Raw genomic sequence first — 18,178 nt, 5'->3', positions numbered from 1 at the left:
CATTTAAGATTTTTAGTTATTGTCATAGTGTTCTTTTCTTGAAGGAAAAGCTAGTGAATACCTACTTTACTGGGCACATATAAGTGAATAGAACATTGTCTGTCCTAGCTTAAGCCCAGCAGTTACTGCCACACTGCTTAGGAAAATGTGTGCATACGTGTGTATGATTTTTTACTTTATTATTTCCAGGGTTTTGCTCATGATCTACCAACTACTTTTAGTATTCTAAATTTTTTTCTCTGCACATAGACTTGCCATGATAAGTGCATGTGAATTAATGATTATCTTCTATGTCTGGCATTTACTAAGCTATTTACTAAGAACATTCCTCTGGAAGTTTATATATAACATAACCTTATCTTTGCCTAAGTTGTATGTGACTTAGTTTATCTGCATTGAAATAATCTCTCTTTTGTATATTGATTCTTAAGTATAAATTATTAATTTATTTATGATTTATTTCAATAGGAACAACTTTTCAGCCTAATAGCAACTCCTATGTAAATCCTGATCACTTGAACTATTTCCGATTTGCTGGGCAGATTTTGGGATTAGCTTTGAACCATAGGCAGCTGGTCAATATTTATTTCACACGATCATTCTACAAGCACATTCTTGGTATGGCTCTGTTATTATTTCTGTCAACTTTTTAAATATTGTTTATCTTAGGGGAAACTAAGGAGATAAGTGATATTGTTTTGTATAATTTTTATTTTGATTAAAGACCATTTGTGTATGTGTAAAGCATTTTGAGGACTTGAGGGGGAGGAAAAGGACTTTTTAAAATTTTTTAGCAGGTTAACTGCCATGTAAGTTGTATCCAGAGTCTTGTGAAGCATATGTAACTTGTGTGTTCTTGACCTGTCCTGACCTAATAAAACACCCCAAGGAAATAGTCATTGTGTTTAAATACTGTCTGCTATAAGTTTTCTTCCATTTTAATGTTTTGTGCCAAGAATGTATTTTGCTACGAGTATATGTAAGATAATTGGTACTTTTGAAGATTATAATAATTTACTAAATAGTTTTATTTTTTTTATTTGAGACAGAATCTGACTTTATTGCTTAGGTTAGAGTGCCATTGCGTCAGCCTAACTCACAGCAACCTCAAACTCCTGGGCTAAAGGGATCCTCCTACCTCAGCCTCCCATGTAGGCAGGCACCCACCAAAAAAAATGCGTGGCTGATTTTTTTTTTTCCATATTTAGTGAGATGGGATTACACTGTTGTTCAAACGATCCTCCCTCCTTGGCCTCCCAGAGTGCCAGAATTATATGCATGAGCGACTGTGCCTGGCTGTGAATAACTTTCAAAGAAAGATTACATTGTTAAAATGTGGAAGAGACGCTGGCTAATTTAACAGACTTTGACATTCTGAAATCCATTTAAAACATGCTATGAATTGTATTATATTTTGCAGTTTTTCAGAATATCTGTAGAGGGCAGTATTTTACCATTAAACAGATATGGAAAGACAGAAACATTTAAACTATAACCGGCTGTGTGTGCTTTTTTTTTTTTTTAGGTATTCCTGTAAATTACCAAGATGTGGCATCCATTGATCCAGAATATGCCAAAAATTTGCAATGGATTTTAGATAATGATATTAGTGATCTAGGTCTGGAACTAACTTTTTCTGTTGAAACTGATGTGTTTGGAGCAATGGAAGAAGTGCCTTTGAAACCTGGAGGTGGAAGTATTCTTGTGACACAAAATAACAAAGTGAGTACTCAGATTTTACCTTAGCCATTGTTTAGCTCTAGTAGTTTGCTCTTTAGTCTAAGTTCTTCTGGCATTTACTAGAAGAAGTTTTCCTGTTATAGTTTTGTAATAGATAAAACATTTAAATTAATAAAACCATCAAATATAAAACTCTGGTTAGAAAAGATCATTTCAATATTGTACTAGCTATACTGAGACAGTTCCTAAAAAAGTCTGAAGCAGACTTAAATTGATTGTTTAAATTGGATATATTTGAAAAATTTGATTAGAATTATAAACTTAAGTCAAGATAATATTAGTGAAATTGCTATTTCATGCTTTAAAAATATGATATTAAAGAGTTTTAATTCAGAAAAGAAATCTTAGTATTTGAACTTTATAAATGCTTTTGAGATCCAGTAAATCTGTCAAACCTTTCAATTTTTTTTCTTTATAACTTGATCATTATTTTTTTCATTATTATATCTCTTATGTTTGGAATACTATTTTTTAAATTTGGCATATGTTTTATTTATTTTTATTTTTATTTTTATTAAATCATAGCTGTGTACATTAATGCAATCATGGGTACCATACACTGGTTTTATATACAATTTGAAATATTTTCATTACACTGGTTAACATAGCCTTTTTGGCTTTTTCTTAGTTATTGTGTTAAAACATTTATATTCTACATTTAGTAAGTTTCACATGTACCCTTGTAAGATGCACCGTAGATGTGGTCCCTCCAATTACCCGCCCTCCAGATTTGGCATATGTTTTAGATTTCCCTGTTGGAAATCATAATGTGATTGTAATATACCGTATAGTTTTATGTTTTGATGTATTTTCTAGGATATTGGGATTCAGAAAATCTGGTGTAAGTTGTAGTTGTGTTGCTTCTGAATAGCAACTTTTGGTTAAACAAGACTAAAACCTTTTTCCTTTTCTTTAGTTGTATTATAATTCCAAGATAGCTTCAGAATCAAGTAATTATAAGAAACAATGTCCATTGAACCATTTTGTAGGCTGTAGATTTAGTAAAATATGGATTATTTTAAAAACAGCCATGTTTTAACAACTCTTTGAACTAAGTTTTCTATAGAATTGGGATAATAGTACCTCCCATACGTAATTGTTATTGGCATCTGTAAAATGAGCAGTATAGGAACTGCCTTAGCACAGCTAGTACAAAAGTTAGTTGTTACTGGAGAATATTCTGTAAAAATAGGCTCTTTGTTTCAGATATGTAAAGAGAATATAATAATTATGTACTAAGCTACATAATTTTACTTTTTGAAACTTAAATATTTTATGTATGTTTAAAAGTGAAGTTTGATTGTTGGAAATAAAATCAGGAGCTAAGTTTTTACACGTTTATAATTTTTTATACTACCCTCTCATTTTACTTGAGGATACTGAAGCCAAAAACTTAATGGCAACCTAGGACCAAAACCCAAGATGTCTAATTTCAAGTCTAATGTTTTTCATGCTGCATGCAGAATTAATTATGTCAAGGAAGAACTTACGTGGTCTTTAATATGATGAGTCCTGTTAAGCTGCAGACTAGGTTAAAAACAGTAAAATCCATAAATTTTTAAATTTATATGAACTTGCCAGTAGATGAAATATTTTTAATCATTTCATTGTTAGATCAGCAGTCTTGTAGTGCATTCATTATTTTGTTTATCATGGAGATCTGCCTCAGCTAAGGATAAAGAAGTCATAATCTTTATTAAGTAAGTGGTTGCTTTTGATGAGAGAACCATAAGCGTGATTCTTACGTGTGAATGCTGTATGTGGTGAGTAGAGTGGTCACTATTCTCAGATATATTTTATATGGCCGTGTGGAAGATCCATTAACACTTGCATAATGTATACCTATATTTATACTTGTGTTTCTTAACAGCCCCTTGTTATGTATGTGTCTTGAAATCTAGAAAGAAGGAAAATATTGAATGAATAATAAAAAATAAGAAAATGCTCACCTTGAGTATATAAGCCCTTCATGCTGAATCTCATCTGAGACTAGAAGACTATTGTACTATTAAAGTAGTCGAAACTTTGGTTTCTGAGTTTAAAACATTTTAATGTAGTTAATGGCTTGGTTGATTATAGGCTAACTTTTTTAATGATCATAAGTGATAATAGCAGAATCTCATTCATTAATATGTTAACAATTCTCAGTTTTCATTTTTTGATGTAAACATTTCTCACATAACAAATTGAGCCTCTTCATTTTCTGATATTACTGGTAAGAGTCAAGTGTAGTAATTATATATCAAATTGCTAATATTTAAACATTTAATACTTAATAAGCAACATGATTCATATAAAATTTTAAAAGTCTTTAGAAACATATTACATTTTCAATTGATCACTTGCCTTAAAATTAAGGCATTCAGTTTATAAAATATTACTTTATAATTTTGTTTTCTATTTCTTAGGAATTTTATTTTTTAAAAAAACTTACACGTTTTTATGATCTCCACATGGGGGAGTAATTTCTTTCTATGTTTTATTAAAAAAGACTTTAGTAATTATGTAATGAAACCACATAAATTTCAAAAAAAGGCAGTATATCAATGCAAATGATGTAGGCAGAATATAAATTAATTTCACATTTGAAATATGCTCTTTTAAATTTAATTTTGTATCAGTGATTTAACCTAGGAAAAACTCCCATGGTTTCGGTTTTGAAAATGGCTGAGTTACCAAATGTGGAAGATTTAACATCTAAATACTTTTTTCGTCTGTTAAAAAAAAGTTATGCTTTTTTTTTTTCTACTATTTTTTCTTGACCAAAAGCTGAAATTATATATATCTATGTTTTGACACAGAGTCTCACTCCGTTGCCTAGGCTGGACTGCTGTGGTATCAGTCAGGGTCACTGCAACCTAAAACTTCTGGGCTCAAGTGATCCTCCTGCCTCAGCCTCCTGAATAGCTGGGACTATAGGTTCCTGCTATAGTACCTGCCAATTTTTTCTATTTCTAGTAGAGATGGGGCCTAGCTCTTGCTCAGGCTGGTCTTGAACTCCTGAGCTCAAGGGATCCTCCTGTCTTAACCTTCCAGATTGCTAGGATTACAGGGGTGAGCCACCACACCCAGCCAAGTGCGGCAGTTTTTGCTAATATCTTCAGTTCTAGTTCTCAGTATTGAATGGTAAATTATGTGGGTTTTAAATGTTAGCATTACATTTACAATACTAATCTTCAAGTTCAAAAAAATTTGGGTGGGATGGGGCAGGATATCAGAGAATGGGATCTGGAAGTTTTATTATAGAGAGAAGTATTAATTGGTCAGATAGGAGTAAGGAAGGGAACAAGGAACTGTTCTGGGCTTACGGGAATGCACAGAGGTGAAACAGCATCGCTTGTATGGGAAAGCACAAGTAGGAAAGAGATGCGGAGCCTAACTTAGACTGCAAGTTAAGAGGCAAAAGATGTGGGGGAGTTAGGGGCCAAATCCTAAAAGCCTTTGCATCTACAATTATGAATTTAAAAGTTATTTGAAGGCTGTGGGGATGATTGTGGATGTTAAAGAGGGGAGTGACTTGGTCACATTTCTGTTTTTTAAAAAACCAAAGAAACAAGCTCAGCTTGCAGTATGAAGAATGGGTTGAAATGGTGTAAAACTGGAGTCAGGGCAATTGATAGGCCCTGGCACTGCTCTCTGGGAGCACACCTGAGGAATTGTGTAAGGCAGTGATAGTGAGAATGAATAAAATAGGGTAGCTTTTAAGCTTTTGAGGATGTAGAATTTATAGAACTTGGTGAATACTTGTTTAGGATGATGAGAAAGAGGAAGGACTCAGGATGACTGTCCTTTTGTGCATAGGGCCACCTGATGACTGAGTGTTGCCACCCTTTGACTTCATCACCACTAGTTCTGTTTTCTCTGTAATTCAGCTTCCATGCCATTGCCCCATTTCCTGATGTCCTGCCCCATCCCACCCACATTTTTTTTGCTTCCAAGCCTGGATGAACTTGATTATCACTATTGTAAATGTAATGCTGACATTTAAAACCCATGTAGTTTACCATTCAATGCTAAGTGATTATAATAGCTACTACCTATTGAGTACTTTATGTATGTTTCATGTATTTGAGCCATGTTCTTTGTGCATTTCTTACTATAGCAGCCTTTCGAGATAGTTATTTCTTTTGGTTCAATATGAAAGCAGCCTTAATATTAAAACATCTGACATTTATTAGGTTCTTATAACATATGAGGGACTGTTTGGAGTGACTTGAACTAAAACTCTCCCAGGGTGCTGTGAGTTGTAAATACCCTTTTCTATAGGTTAGGAAACTAAAGCATATAGAGGTTAAGTAGTAGCGAGACCGGAGACACAAACGAATAGCAGCTTTGCCATGGGTGTAAACTCGCTCCTGTAATTATTAAGTCAAGAAACAGACTACACGAGATGAGATGGCGTGTAGCAAAGATCTTTATTTAGGGGTTTGATTTTATACCTTTCTAGTCACATACACAATCTATTATCTGTTATTTTTACCATTACCTCAATTTACCTATCTGAAATCTACTAAAAAAGAAATATCCTGTTACCACATCAACACAATCACTTTTGTAGTAAACATCTTCTTCTAAACACTGACTAATCTCTGGGAAGGTGTGTAAACAAAATCATAAAGAAGAAAGTAGCCGCAGGGGAGCAGAGTTAATGGAAGAATATCTTCAAGCATTCACTCAGTTTACTCAGTATGAAGTAACGACTGTGTCTTTTCCTCAGGGAAGAGCACCTATAGACCTCTGACAATATGTTGTTAACATACGTCAACCATCTGGCCCATATCTCTGAGGAAGGGCGGCATGCCCTTTGATCTCAGGCTTCACGGGGTGTACAGCTTCAGAGAAATGGCTTATGGAATGACTCCAGGGAAGTCAACTCTGCGTGTATCCCAGGGGTGTCCAGGTCCCTTAAGCCTCTGGAAGAAAAGCAAGTCATTTTAAACTCACACTGAATTCACTTTGTGTGCTTGATGTAGGATATGTTTATTTCTAAATATTATCCTACACTTTTTCCAAAATTACATGCTTAAGTGGAAGAGCTAGGATTGAACCCATGCAATCTCTATGCATTTCAAGCTCCAACACTGTATTTCTTTAGAAGTTAAATAACTTCCCAATAACGCAAAACTAGTAATTGGTGTTTTTAGTTGAATTTGAGGTCTGTATGGCAATATAACTGCTAGGCCTCTGATTTTAGTGAGGCAGTAAATATGAACAGAAAGAAAATACATGTTTTCCCCACTTCATTTTGATATAGTTAAATGTTTATTGGTAGTTTCACTTTATCATTTCACATAATAAAATATATTATTTGATGAGCATACAAGCATAAAATATAGGTTTATATCTATAGATTATCGACTTAAACTGGATTCCTTATTTGCATTTTTGGAAAAGTCTATATGTTGACCATCTATAATTGAAAAATATGAAGTACTCCAAAGTCTGAAAATTTTTGAGCACTGACATGATGCCACAAGTGGCAGATTCCACACCCAGTGGAATCCTCAAAAGCTTAAAAGCTACCCTATTTTATTCATCCTCACTAACCTTCTGTGGTGGGTTGCAGTGAAAACACAGGTTTACAACACACAGTATTTTTGGCATCTCCAAAGGAAAAAATACCCTCTCAGGTTCCTTCATCTATGGTATACCTTTTTCATAGATGCCCAGATTTCCCAGCACGCCCATAAGAGTAATAATGTTGCACACATGTAGGTACCATATACCAACAGTATGTTTCCAGTGATGCTGCACAAGGGACCAAGACTTACATGCATCACTCACTTAAAAAATGTTTTTATACAGGGTGGCCATAAAATTTATGCACAATTTAAAATAAGTGTGCAATTTAAAATTGCACACAAACTTTATGCCTGCCCTGTATATGTGTGTGTGTGTGTGTGTGTGTGTATATATATATATGTTTTTTTTTTTTTTTTTGCTCATTTATTTTATTTAATTATTACAATTATTTTTTGAGATAGGGTCTTCCTCTGTTGCCCAGGCTGGAGTACAGTGGTGTGCTCATAGCTCACTGCAGCTTTGGACTCCTGGGCTCAAGCAATCCTGGGCCTGGATAATTTTTATAATTTCTGTAGAGACAAGATGTCACTTTGTGTCCCAGGGTAGTCTTGAACTCCTGACTTTAAAGGATCCTTCCACTTTGGTCTTTGAAAGTGCTGGGATTACAGGTGTAAGCTACTGCACCTGGCCTTAACTGTGTTTTTTAGCTTATTCTTTCTTCTTGGATGTAAAGATATTATTGAAACTGTCAAAAAAGGCCTGCAAATACCCTATGAGTAGCAGTGATAAGAAAAAGAGGAGGCCTTTATATTTATCTAGAGCAAAGAAACCAAGCCACTGAAGAAACTGGACAATGGTGTAAGTATGAAATGCCTTATAGAATTTTTCTGGCTTTGAATGACCACTCTATATAGCCTAAAGAAACAGAAGGATTAAGTGTTCAAGTTCTATGCAGAAAATGATGAAGAGAAATTAATGAAAAATAGAAAAACACCACATAAAACTAAAAATGAAGTTCTCAATCATGTATTGAAAATGTGGATTTGTCAGCACTGAATAGCAGTGAACATGTGTCTTTTAATGGTATGCTGATCATGAAACACACAAAGATCTATCACCATGGGCTGAATATTGAAGGGAACTGTTAAGTATTCAATACGCTGGTGGCAGAAATTTAAGAAACGGCATGGCATTAAATTTTTAAAGATTTGTGATGATAAGACGTCTGCTGATCACAAAGCAGGGGAGAAATTCATTGACTAATATGCCAAAATTATAGCTGATGAAAATCTGGTGCCAGAAGTTTAATAATGTTAATGAAACATCACTGTTTTGTTGTTAATTGCCCTAGAAAGACACTGATGACAGCTGATGAGACAGCCTCTATGGGAAGTAAGGATGTCAAGGAAAAGAATAATCATGCTGGGATATGCTACTGTGGCAGGCATGCATAAGTGTAAACCTCTGATAGGCAAAAGCTTGCATCCTCCTTTTCAAGGAGTGAATTTCTTAGCAGTCCATTGTGATGCAAACAAAAGGCATATATCACCAGGAATATCTTTTCTGATTGGTTTTACAAACATTTGTACCATTGGTGCACGCTCACTGCAGGGAAGTTGGGCTGGATGATGGCTATAACATTTTGTTATCCTTTGACAATTGTTCAGCTGAAATTCTCACTAGAAATTGTTCATGCCATGTTTATGCCACATGACTTCATTAATTCAGAGTATCCTTAGATCAATGAATAGTAAATGTAAAAACACTTCCTTGCACAGTAGTGAGTTGTGGGTGTGGAAGATTTTCAAAAGAAGTTTAAGGTGAAGGATGCTATACATGTGTCTATACTGTTGCCAATGCTTGGAACATAGTTACAAAAGATTTAGTTGTACATGCCTGGCATAGCTATGGACTGTGACTGTGTTCAATGATGAAGAAGAACAGAGTGATGACTTTGAAAGATTCTGTATGTCAAGTGAGAAAAACATGTGTGACCTCCTTACATGTGCAAAAAATATACCTTTAGAGTTCATCAGTAACCTGAAAGGAGCGTATATTGAAGTTTTAATATTGATAATGAGGCTCTAGTTGTTCATTCATTTGCCAATGATGAAATAGCCAAAATAGTTCTGAATGACAGTAGTTACAATAGTGATGATGAAGGTAACATTGTTAGCACTGCAGAAAAAGTGCCTATAGATAACATGGTGAAAATGTGTGATGAGCTTATTGAAGGATGTGAGCATCATGTATTCATAACAGAATAAGAAATCATGTCAGTTTATAAAGTCAAAGAGAGACTTCTAAGACAAAAACTGTTATTAATGAAGCAGATGGCTTCAGAGGGGACTTTTTTTTTGGGGGGGTCAGGGTAACAGAGATTTTATTTAGGAAGAACGAAGAGAAAGTTTAGAGCACTTCCAAAGAGAGTTGGAAGTGGGTCCCTCTTAGAAAGGAGCAGAGGTGAGAGAGAGAGAAGTGGCAAAGGTCTGCAGCATCATAAATATTCTTTTTTTTTTTTTTTTTGGTAAATGGTATGATTATTTTATTTATTTTTATTGTTTGGGATTAATTGAGGGTACAAAGAACTAGATTAAACTGATTGCATTTGTTAGGTAAAGTCCCTCTTGTAATTGTGTCCCATCCCCGAGAGGTGTGCTACACCCTGTGACCCCCACTCTCCCTCCCTCCTTCCCTCTCCTTGCACCCCCCCTTTCTCCACCCTCCGTAATGTACTAGGTCATCAATTGTTCTCCTATCAGTACATAGGATTCTTGCTTCTCCATTCTGTGATGCTTTACTAAGAAGAATCTGTCAAGCCATCCTGCAAAATGCCTTCTCATTTCTGGAGGGCTCACTTTCTGGTCCCTCAACTGCTTCTAATTTTCCTTCTCATATCAGAACACAAAATAAATCATATGATACCTTTTAATCAAAACACAGTGTTGCAGGTGGAGATAGCTTGCTGTTGTGTGTTATTGCTATTTAACAGCTAATATGGGTATTCCTGAATACATAATGTTTTCCTTGTGTTAAGTACTTATGTGTGACTAAATATAAGAAAATGATGACTTACCAATAGCATGTAAATTCAGAGTCAGGAATGATGGTGATACCATAGATTGTCCACATTGTGGCTGGGATAGACACACCTTGGCTTTTGAATGGTTCAGTGTGCATAGACTTTGTTTCAGTGTTTAAGATTATGTAAAATATTGTATAAAAATATCTTCAAGTTATGCATATGTTATATATAAGAAACATAAATGAATTTTATGTTTAGACTTGAATCCCTTCTCCAGGATATCCCACTATGAATATATTTATATAAGTATTATATGTATATATAAATATTCCAAAATCTAAAAACTTATGAATATATTTATATATTCATGTAAGTATTATATGTAATATGTAAGTATTCCAGAATCTAAAAACCTTTGAAATCCAAAACATTTCTGGTCCCAAGCGTTTCAGATAAGGGATACTCAATCTATACTATAAGAAGGTTTTAATACTCTGAAAATTTAAAAAACAGATAGTAAATCTAAATTTCTTTCTTCTCCTCCTACTCTTTCTCTTACCTCGTTCCGCACCCCCCCCCCAAATCTCAAACTCCTGTGCTCAAGTGCTCCTCCTCTGTCAGCCCCCTGAGTAGCTGGGACTACACCCAGCTAATTTTTTTATGATTTTAGTACAGGTGGGGTCTTTCTTTGTTCAGGCTGATCTCAACCTCCTGACCTCAAGCAGTCCTCCTGCCTTAGCCTCCCAGAGGGGTAAGATTATAGGCATGAGCCAGAGCGCCTGACCTACTAAGTTTCTTTATATTGAGTGTGTGTGCGTGTGTGTATTATTAGGTAGATTTAAGTGATTTTTAATATCTTCCTGATATTAAATGAGAACATACTTTTCTGTGTGCTTTAGATGGTATTTTCTAAAACTTCATTTTAAAAATCATCAAACATATAAAATGGCAACCTGAAGGATTAGTTTTCAACAAAATTTGTTCCAAGGAAACTGAAGTCATAGGATTTTTATCAGACAATAAATACTTTTACTAATTTGTGACCTTAAAAATAAGGGGCTCATGCCTGTAATCCTACCACTTGGGGAAGCCAATGTGGGAGGATTGCTTGAGGCCAGGAGTTCAGGACCAGCCTGAGCAGCATAGTGAGACTCTGTCTCTACCAAAAAAAATAGCAAAGTCTGCTGAGCATGGTGTTGTGCAACTGGAGTCCATGCTACTTGGGAGGCTGAGGTGGGTGAATTGCTTGGGCCCAGGGCTTCTGGGCTTCATTGAGCTATATGATGGCCACTGCACTCTAGCCTGGGCAATAGAGTGAGACCCTATCTCAAAAAAAAAAAAAAATCTGATAAAGAATAAATTATTAAAAAATTGTATATCATAAAAATATTCCTCTCCCTTTCTATCTACTTATTCCTATAAAAGAAAGGTGACATTCTTTTGACTTCTCAGTGGAGGAATTTTCAGTAAAAACTGTTAACATACCAGAGCAATAATAAACAAGTAGATTAACCCATGAAGGAAGATTTTGTTACTTAAAAGGGTTTATAGTCAGTGAATCGAATTATTGCAATAATATTGACACTTATGTTGTTAATTGCTAAAAAAAAATTCCAAACAGTTTGACAAATGTGGCCAACCAAGGATATCAGTCTACATAGAGGGGGAGAAAACAGCATCTTATTTTCACTACTGAAAATTGTGTAACTATTATTAAAGTGATTATCATCTCTTTCAAGGAATATGAAAAAAGATTTTTAAGAAAGAAAATAGCTTCTGAAAATGTGCCAATTCCTAGGCTCCTCAACATTTTTCATAAGAAGGCATAATTTAGGTTTAAAGCCTGTAAAGAAATTAAAATGTTGAGGAGATTTTTGTGGAATGATGCTATTTGGTCCACATATTCAGAAGACTAGGAGATTACTGAAACATTTCTGTTGAATCTCCTTAGTCTTAGTGTTTTTAATCTTTTCCCTTGGCAGTTACTTTTTACTTATCTATTTTATGTCAGTTGTCATGCTCAGTGGTTGAGCTGGGAAAAAGTTGCTAAGGCTGTTTTTTAAATTTTCTATGCTGAGGCTTTCTAGGTTGAAAACTTTCCATATATTAACATACAGTTTGGGATATTTTTTAATATGGTTGATTCTCTGATTTGATTCCATATCATCTGAATTTTATGTACTCAAAGATTGACAACAACACTGGCTAAGTCTAGGGACAGGGTATGATTTCAAATATTGATCCATTTCCTTCACATTGTCAAATTTCTGGGCATAGAGTTTCTTGTAGTATTCAGAGATAATCTCTTGTATCTCTGTGGCATCTGTTATTTCCCCTTTATTATTTCTGTTGAGGTTAATAGAGATTTTTCTTTTTTGTTTCTAATTAGTCTGGCCAAAAGTTTATCTATTTTATTTATTTTTTCAAAAAATAACTCCTTGTTTCGTTAATTTTCTGAATGATTCTTTTGTTTTCAGTTTCATTAATCTTTGATTTAATTTGGGTATTTCTTTTCTTCTGGACTTAATTTAACTGAAAAGCTTCTGTACAGCTAACAGAAGCTGTCAGGAGATAACAACCAAAGCTATAGACAACCTACACAATAGGAAAATATATTTGCATATTTTGAATCAGGCAAAAGCTTGATAAGTAGGATCTATAGAAAACTCAAATTAATCAACATGAAAAAAGCCATCATCTCTAATCATTAGAGAAATGCAAGTCAAAACCACATATCCTCCAACCCCAGCGAGAATGGCCCACATCACAAAATATTGAAACTGCAGATGCTGACGTGGAGTGGAGAGAAGGGAACACTTTTCCACTATCTGGTGGGACTGCAAATTAATACAACCTTTTTGGAAGGAAGTACGGAGAACCCTCAAAGAACTCAAACTAGACCTCCCATTTGATCCTGTGATCCCATTGCTAGGCATCTACCTAGAAGAAAAAAATCCTTTTACCGTAAGGATACTTGCACTAGACTGTTATTACAGTTCAATTTACAATCGCCAAAATATGGAAACAGCCTAAATGCCCACCAACCCAGGAATGGATTAACAAGTGTGGTATCTGTATACCATGCAATACTATTCAGCCATTAAAAAAGATGTAGAATTTACATCTTTTGTATTAACCTGGGTGGAATTGAAACACATTCTTCTTAGTAAAGCATCACAAGAATGGAGAAGCAAGAATCCTATGTACTCAGTTCTGATATGAGGACAATTAATGACCTAGTACATGGTGGGGGGTGGGGGAAGGGGAGAGAAAAGAGGGAGGGGGGTTGGGGTCTCTGTGTGTGATACACCTTTTGGGGGAGGGACACAATTATAAGAGGGCCTTTATCAAATGCAATCAATGTAAACCTGGTTCTTTGTACACTCAGTGAATCCCCAACATTAAAAAAAAAGTTGGTTCTTTGAAAAGTTAAAATTGATAAACCACTAGTTAGACTAACCAAGAAAATCTAAAGAAACAAAACAAGAAATGAAAAAGGAGACATTACAACTAATACCACAGACACAGAGAAGATGATCAGAGACTACTATGAGTATCTATCTATATTCACAAACTAGAAAACCTTATAAATAAATTCCTGGAAACATACAACCTCCCAAGATTGAACCAGAAAGAAATAGAAAACCTAAACAGACCAGTAACAAAGAGCAAAATGAATCAGTGGGAAAAAAGTCTCCTAAAATACAAAAACTCAGAACCAGACAGACTTAAAGCCAAATTCCACTCATACCAAATACATAGAGAAGAACTGGTACCAATCCTACTGAAACTGTTCCAAAAGTTTGAGAAGGAGGAAGTTCACCTTAATTCATTCCGCAAGGCCATTATCACCCCAGTATCAAAACCAGACAAGGACATAACAGGAAAAGAAAGCTACAGATCAGTATTCTTAATGATCACAGATGGATGTAAAAAAATTCTCAAGAAAGTAATACCAAACTGAATCCAATGTGCATTAAAAAGATAATATACCATGATCAAATAAATGAGTTTTATGCCAGGGATGCAAGGATGGTCCACATACACAAGTAAGTAAAAGTGATATATCACAAACAGAATTAAGGGCAAAAACCGTATGGTCATCTTAATAAATGCAGAAAAAACATTTGATAAATTCAGCATCCCTTCGTGGTAAAAACCCTCAACAAATTAGGCATGGAAAGAATATATGTCAAAATAATAAAGGTTAGGTGGGAGATTGTTTGATGGCTAGGAATTTGAGACTAGCCTGAGCAAGAGCAAGACTGTCTCTCCAAAAACAAAACAAAACAAAACAAAAAAAAAATCAGCTGGGAGTGGTGGCACATGCCTATAGTCCCATTAGGAGACTGAGGTAGGAGGATTACTTGGACCCAGGAGTTTGACGTTATAGTGAGCCAAACTGTCTAGTTTGAGTGATAGAGGGAGACCCTGTTTTGAAAAAAATAGCAACAATAAAGGTCATATACAAAAACGTATAGCTAACATCATGATGAATGAGGGAAAGTTGAAAGCATTTCCTCTAAGAACTGGAACAGGACAAAGATGCCCACTTTTCATCACTTCTATTCAGTGTAGTACCTGAAGGTCTAGCCAGAACAATCAGGCAAAGGAAAGAAAGAAAAGGAATCTAAATTGGAAAAAAGGAAGTCAAAGTATGCCTGTTTGCTGATGATCTGACACGTAGAAAGCCCTGAAAACCACCAAATGATTAGATTTTATAAATGAGTAAAATGTCAGGGTACCAAATGAATGTACACATCAGTAACATTTCTCTACATTAGTAATGATACACCTAAGAACCAAATCAAGACGGCAACTCCATTTACAATAACCGCAAAACAAATAAATAGGATTATATTTACCAAAGGAGGTAGAAGATCTCCACAAGGAAAACTACAAACGCTGCTGAAAGAAGTTGTAGATGATACAAACAAATGGAAAAACTTCCCATGCTCATGGATCACAGGAATCGATACTGTTAAAAATGACAATACTAGCCAAAGGAATATGTACTGCAATTTCTATTAGAATACCAATGTCATTTTTCACAGTATTAGAAGAAAATTATTCTAAAATTCATATGAAACTAAAAAAGAACCTGAATCGCCAAAGCAATCCTGAGCAAAAAGAAGAAAGCTAGAAACATTACTTGACTTCACATTATACTGCTAGGCTGTGGTAACCAAAATAGCATTGTACTGATACAAAAATAGACACATAAATCAATGGAAAAGAATGGAGAACCCAGAAGTAAAGCCACATATTTATAGCCAGGTGATCTTTGACAAAAGTTGACAAGGTAAACTAGGGAAAGTACAACCTTTTTTTTTTTTTAATTATTAAATCATTGCTGTGTACATATGGGGCACCATACACTGGTTTTATAGATCGTTTGACACATTTTCATCCCACTGGTTAACATAGCCTTCCTGGCATTTTCTTAGTTATTGTGTTAAGACATTTATATTCTACATTTACTGAGTTTCACATGTACCCTTGTAAGATGCACCGCAGGTGTAAACCCACCAATTACCCTCCCTCCGCCGATCCTCTCCCATTCCTCTCTCTCTCTCCCCCTTCCCCATATTCTTAGATTGTAACTGGGTTATAGCTTTCATATGAAAGCCATAAATTAGTTTCATAGTAGGGCTGAGTACATTGGATACTTTTTCTTCCATTCTTGAGATACTTTACTACGAAGAATATGTTCCAGCTCCATCCATGTAAACATGAAAGAGGTAAAGTCTCCATCTTTCTTTAAGGCTGCATAATATTCCATGGTGTACATATACCACAATTTATTAATCCATTCATCGATCGATGGGCACTTGGGCTTTTTCCATGATTTAGCAATTATGAATTGGGCTGCAATGAACATTCTGGTACAAATATCTTTGTTATAATGTGGTTTTTGGTCTTCTGGGTATACCTAGAGGAATTACAGGATTGAATGGCAGATCTATTTTTAGATCTCTAAGTGTTCTCCAAACATCTTTCCAAAAGGAATATTAATTTGCATTCCCACCAGCAGTGTAGAAGTGTTCCCTTTTCTCCACATGCACGCTAACATCTGATCTTGAGATTTTGTGATATGAGCTAATCTTACTGGAGTTAGATGATCTCTCAAAGTAGTTTTGATTTGCATTTCTCTGATGATTAAGAATGATGAGCAAGTACAACCTTTTCAGTAAACAGTGCTAGGAAAATGGCTTTATAGATGTAGGATAATGAAACTAGCTCTCTCATCATGTACAAAAATCAACTCAAACAGATTAAGGACTTAAAAATATAAGACCTGAAAGTATACAAGTATTTGAAGGAAACCTAGGGAACACTCTAGGGCAGGAGTCCTCAAACTTTTTAAACAGGGGCCAGTTCACTGTCCCTCAGACCATTGAAGGGCCAGACTATAGTTTTAAAAAAAGAAAACTGAACAAATTCGTATGCACACTGCACATATCTTATTTTGAAGTAAAAAAACAAAATGGAAACAAATACAATATTTAAAATGAAGAACAAGTAAAGTTAAATCAACAAACTTACCAGTATTTCAATGGGAATTATGGGCCTGCTTTTGGCTAATGAGATGGTCAATGTCCGGTTCCATATTTGTCACCGCTAGTTGTAACAAGTGATGCAAGTGTGCATCAGTTAGTCTAGATCTGGTTGGAGATTTCAGTTGTTTCATTCTGGAAAAAGTCTGTTCATAGACATAAGTGCTGCCAAAGATGGTTGCTATTTTGAGTGCATGGTTCCTGAGATTAGGGTATGTCTCAGAGGGGAGAGATGCATAGAAATTAGGAAGGCTGCTTGACTTGAATGCATCTTTCAGAGTCACAATTCTGCAGTTCAGCCAGTTCCATGTGATAAATTGTATCAGCATTTTCAGTGTCTATAGAAAATGGGTGATGTATGTCCTGTTCATGGAGATCAAGCTCTTTAAATCTAAATTGGAACTCCTTTTGCAATTTTTCCAGTGAATCCACACATGTTTTATTTGGGAATGCAACCAGTGGTTTTTCCGCTAACAGATTTTGAGTTGTGGGGAGATGGCAGAAATTTTCCTCCTTTACTTGTTTGATGAGGCGGCCTAATTTTACTTCAGATGCTTTCATATGTGACTGCATATCACAGATGAGCTTCCCCTTTCCTTGAAGTTGCACATTGAAACTGTTGAGTAGCTCTGTTACATCTGTCAGAAAGGCAAGGTGCCATTTCCATTCTGCATCATTCAGCTTTGGTACTTTTTTGTTTTTTGGCAGCAGAAAAGCTGTAATCTGTGGAAGTAAGTCATAGAAATGTTTCAAAACTCTCCCTCAACTCAGCCAACAGACTTGTGTGTGGTACAGAACATCTTCATAGGCAATATTTAGCTCAGATAGAAATTCCTGATATTGTCTGTGGTTTAGTGCATTAGCTCTAATGAAGTTAACACAAGATACCACAGTTTTCATAACAGAATCCCACTTCAGTGATTTACTACACAGTGCTTGTTGGTGGATGAGGCAGTGTATGGCTGTTGGATGAGAATGGTTATGTTTGTTCATCTCTTGGTTAATGCAAGCAGTTACTCCTTTCTTAGACCCCACCATGCTAGGAGCACCATCAGTTGTCACACTGGCTAGTTTTGCCCAGTCCTGCTCCAAACCATTCACAGTTTGGCAAACCTTTTCACGGATATCCTGTCCTGTAGTTGTTCCTTTGATGCTTTGCAGTGCAGCAAGCTCTTCTGTGACTTCGAAATAGTCATTCATCCCATGTATAAAAATTAGAAGTTGTGCAGAATCATGAACATCATTACTTTCGTCGAGTGCCAAGGAAAAATAGGAAAGTTGTTTTTTTGTGGAGTTTTGCAAGTGCTGATGCAAATTCTCTCCCATTTCTTCA

The 18,178-nt window shown here is 35.3% G+C and overlaps 1 protein-coding gene across 6 annotated transcripts in view; it reads left to right on the top strand.

Moving 5' to 3' along the window:
* Positions 1 to 18,178, top strand: part of HACE1 (HECT domain and ankyrin repeat containing E3 ubiquitin protein ligase 1) — a 129,587-nt gene that overhangs the window by 86,498 nt on the left and 24,911 nt on the right. For 5 of the 6 annotated variants that reach the window (XM_053591532.1, XM_053591531.1, XM_053591530.1 and 2 more), the window contains 2 exons: positions 469 to 618; positions 1,526 to 1,722. In XM_053591532.1, coding sequence (XP_053447507.1) covers positions 469 to 618; positions 1,526 to 1,722 — 347 coding nt within the window. Of the gene's footprint in view, positions 1 to 468; positions 619 to 1,525; positions 1,723 to 3,354; positions 3,441 to 18,178 lie in introns of all 6 variants that reach the window. The other variant, XR_008380169.1, reaches the window with a different exon arrangement.

Source organism: Nycticebus coucang, chromosome 5, assembly GCF_027406575.1.
Source record: "Nycticebus coucang isolate mNycCou1 chromosome 5, mNycCou1.pri, whole genome shotgun sequence".
In the NCBI taxonomy this organism is placed as follows: domain Eukaryota; kingdom Metazoa; phylum Chordata; class Mammalia; order Primates; family Lorisidae; genus Nycticebus; species Nycticebus coucang.
The sequence above is the reverse complement of the archived record's forward strand: the minus strand, read 5'-3'. Positions and strand labels throughout refer to the sequence as shown.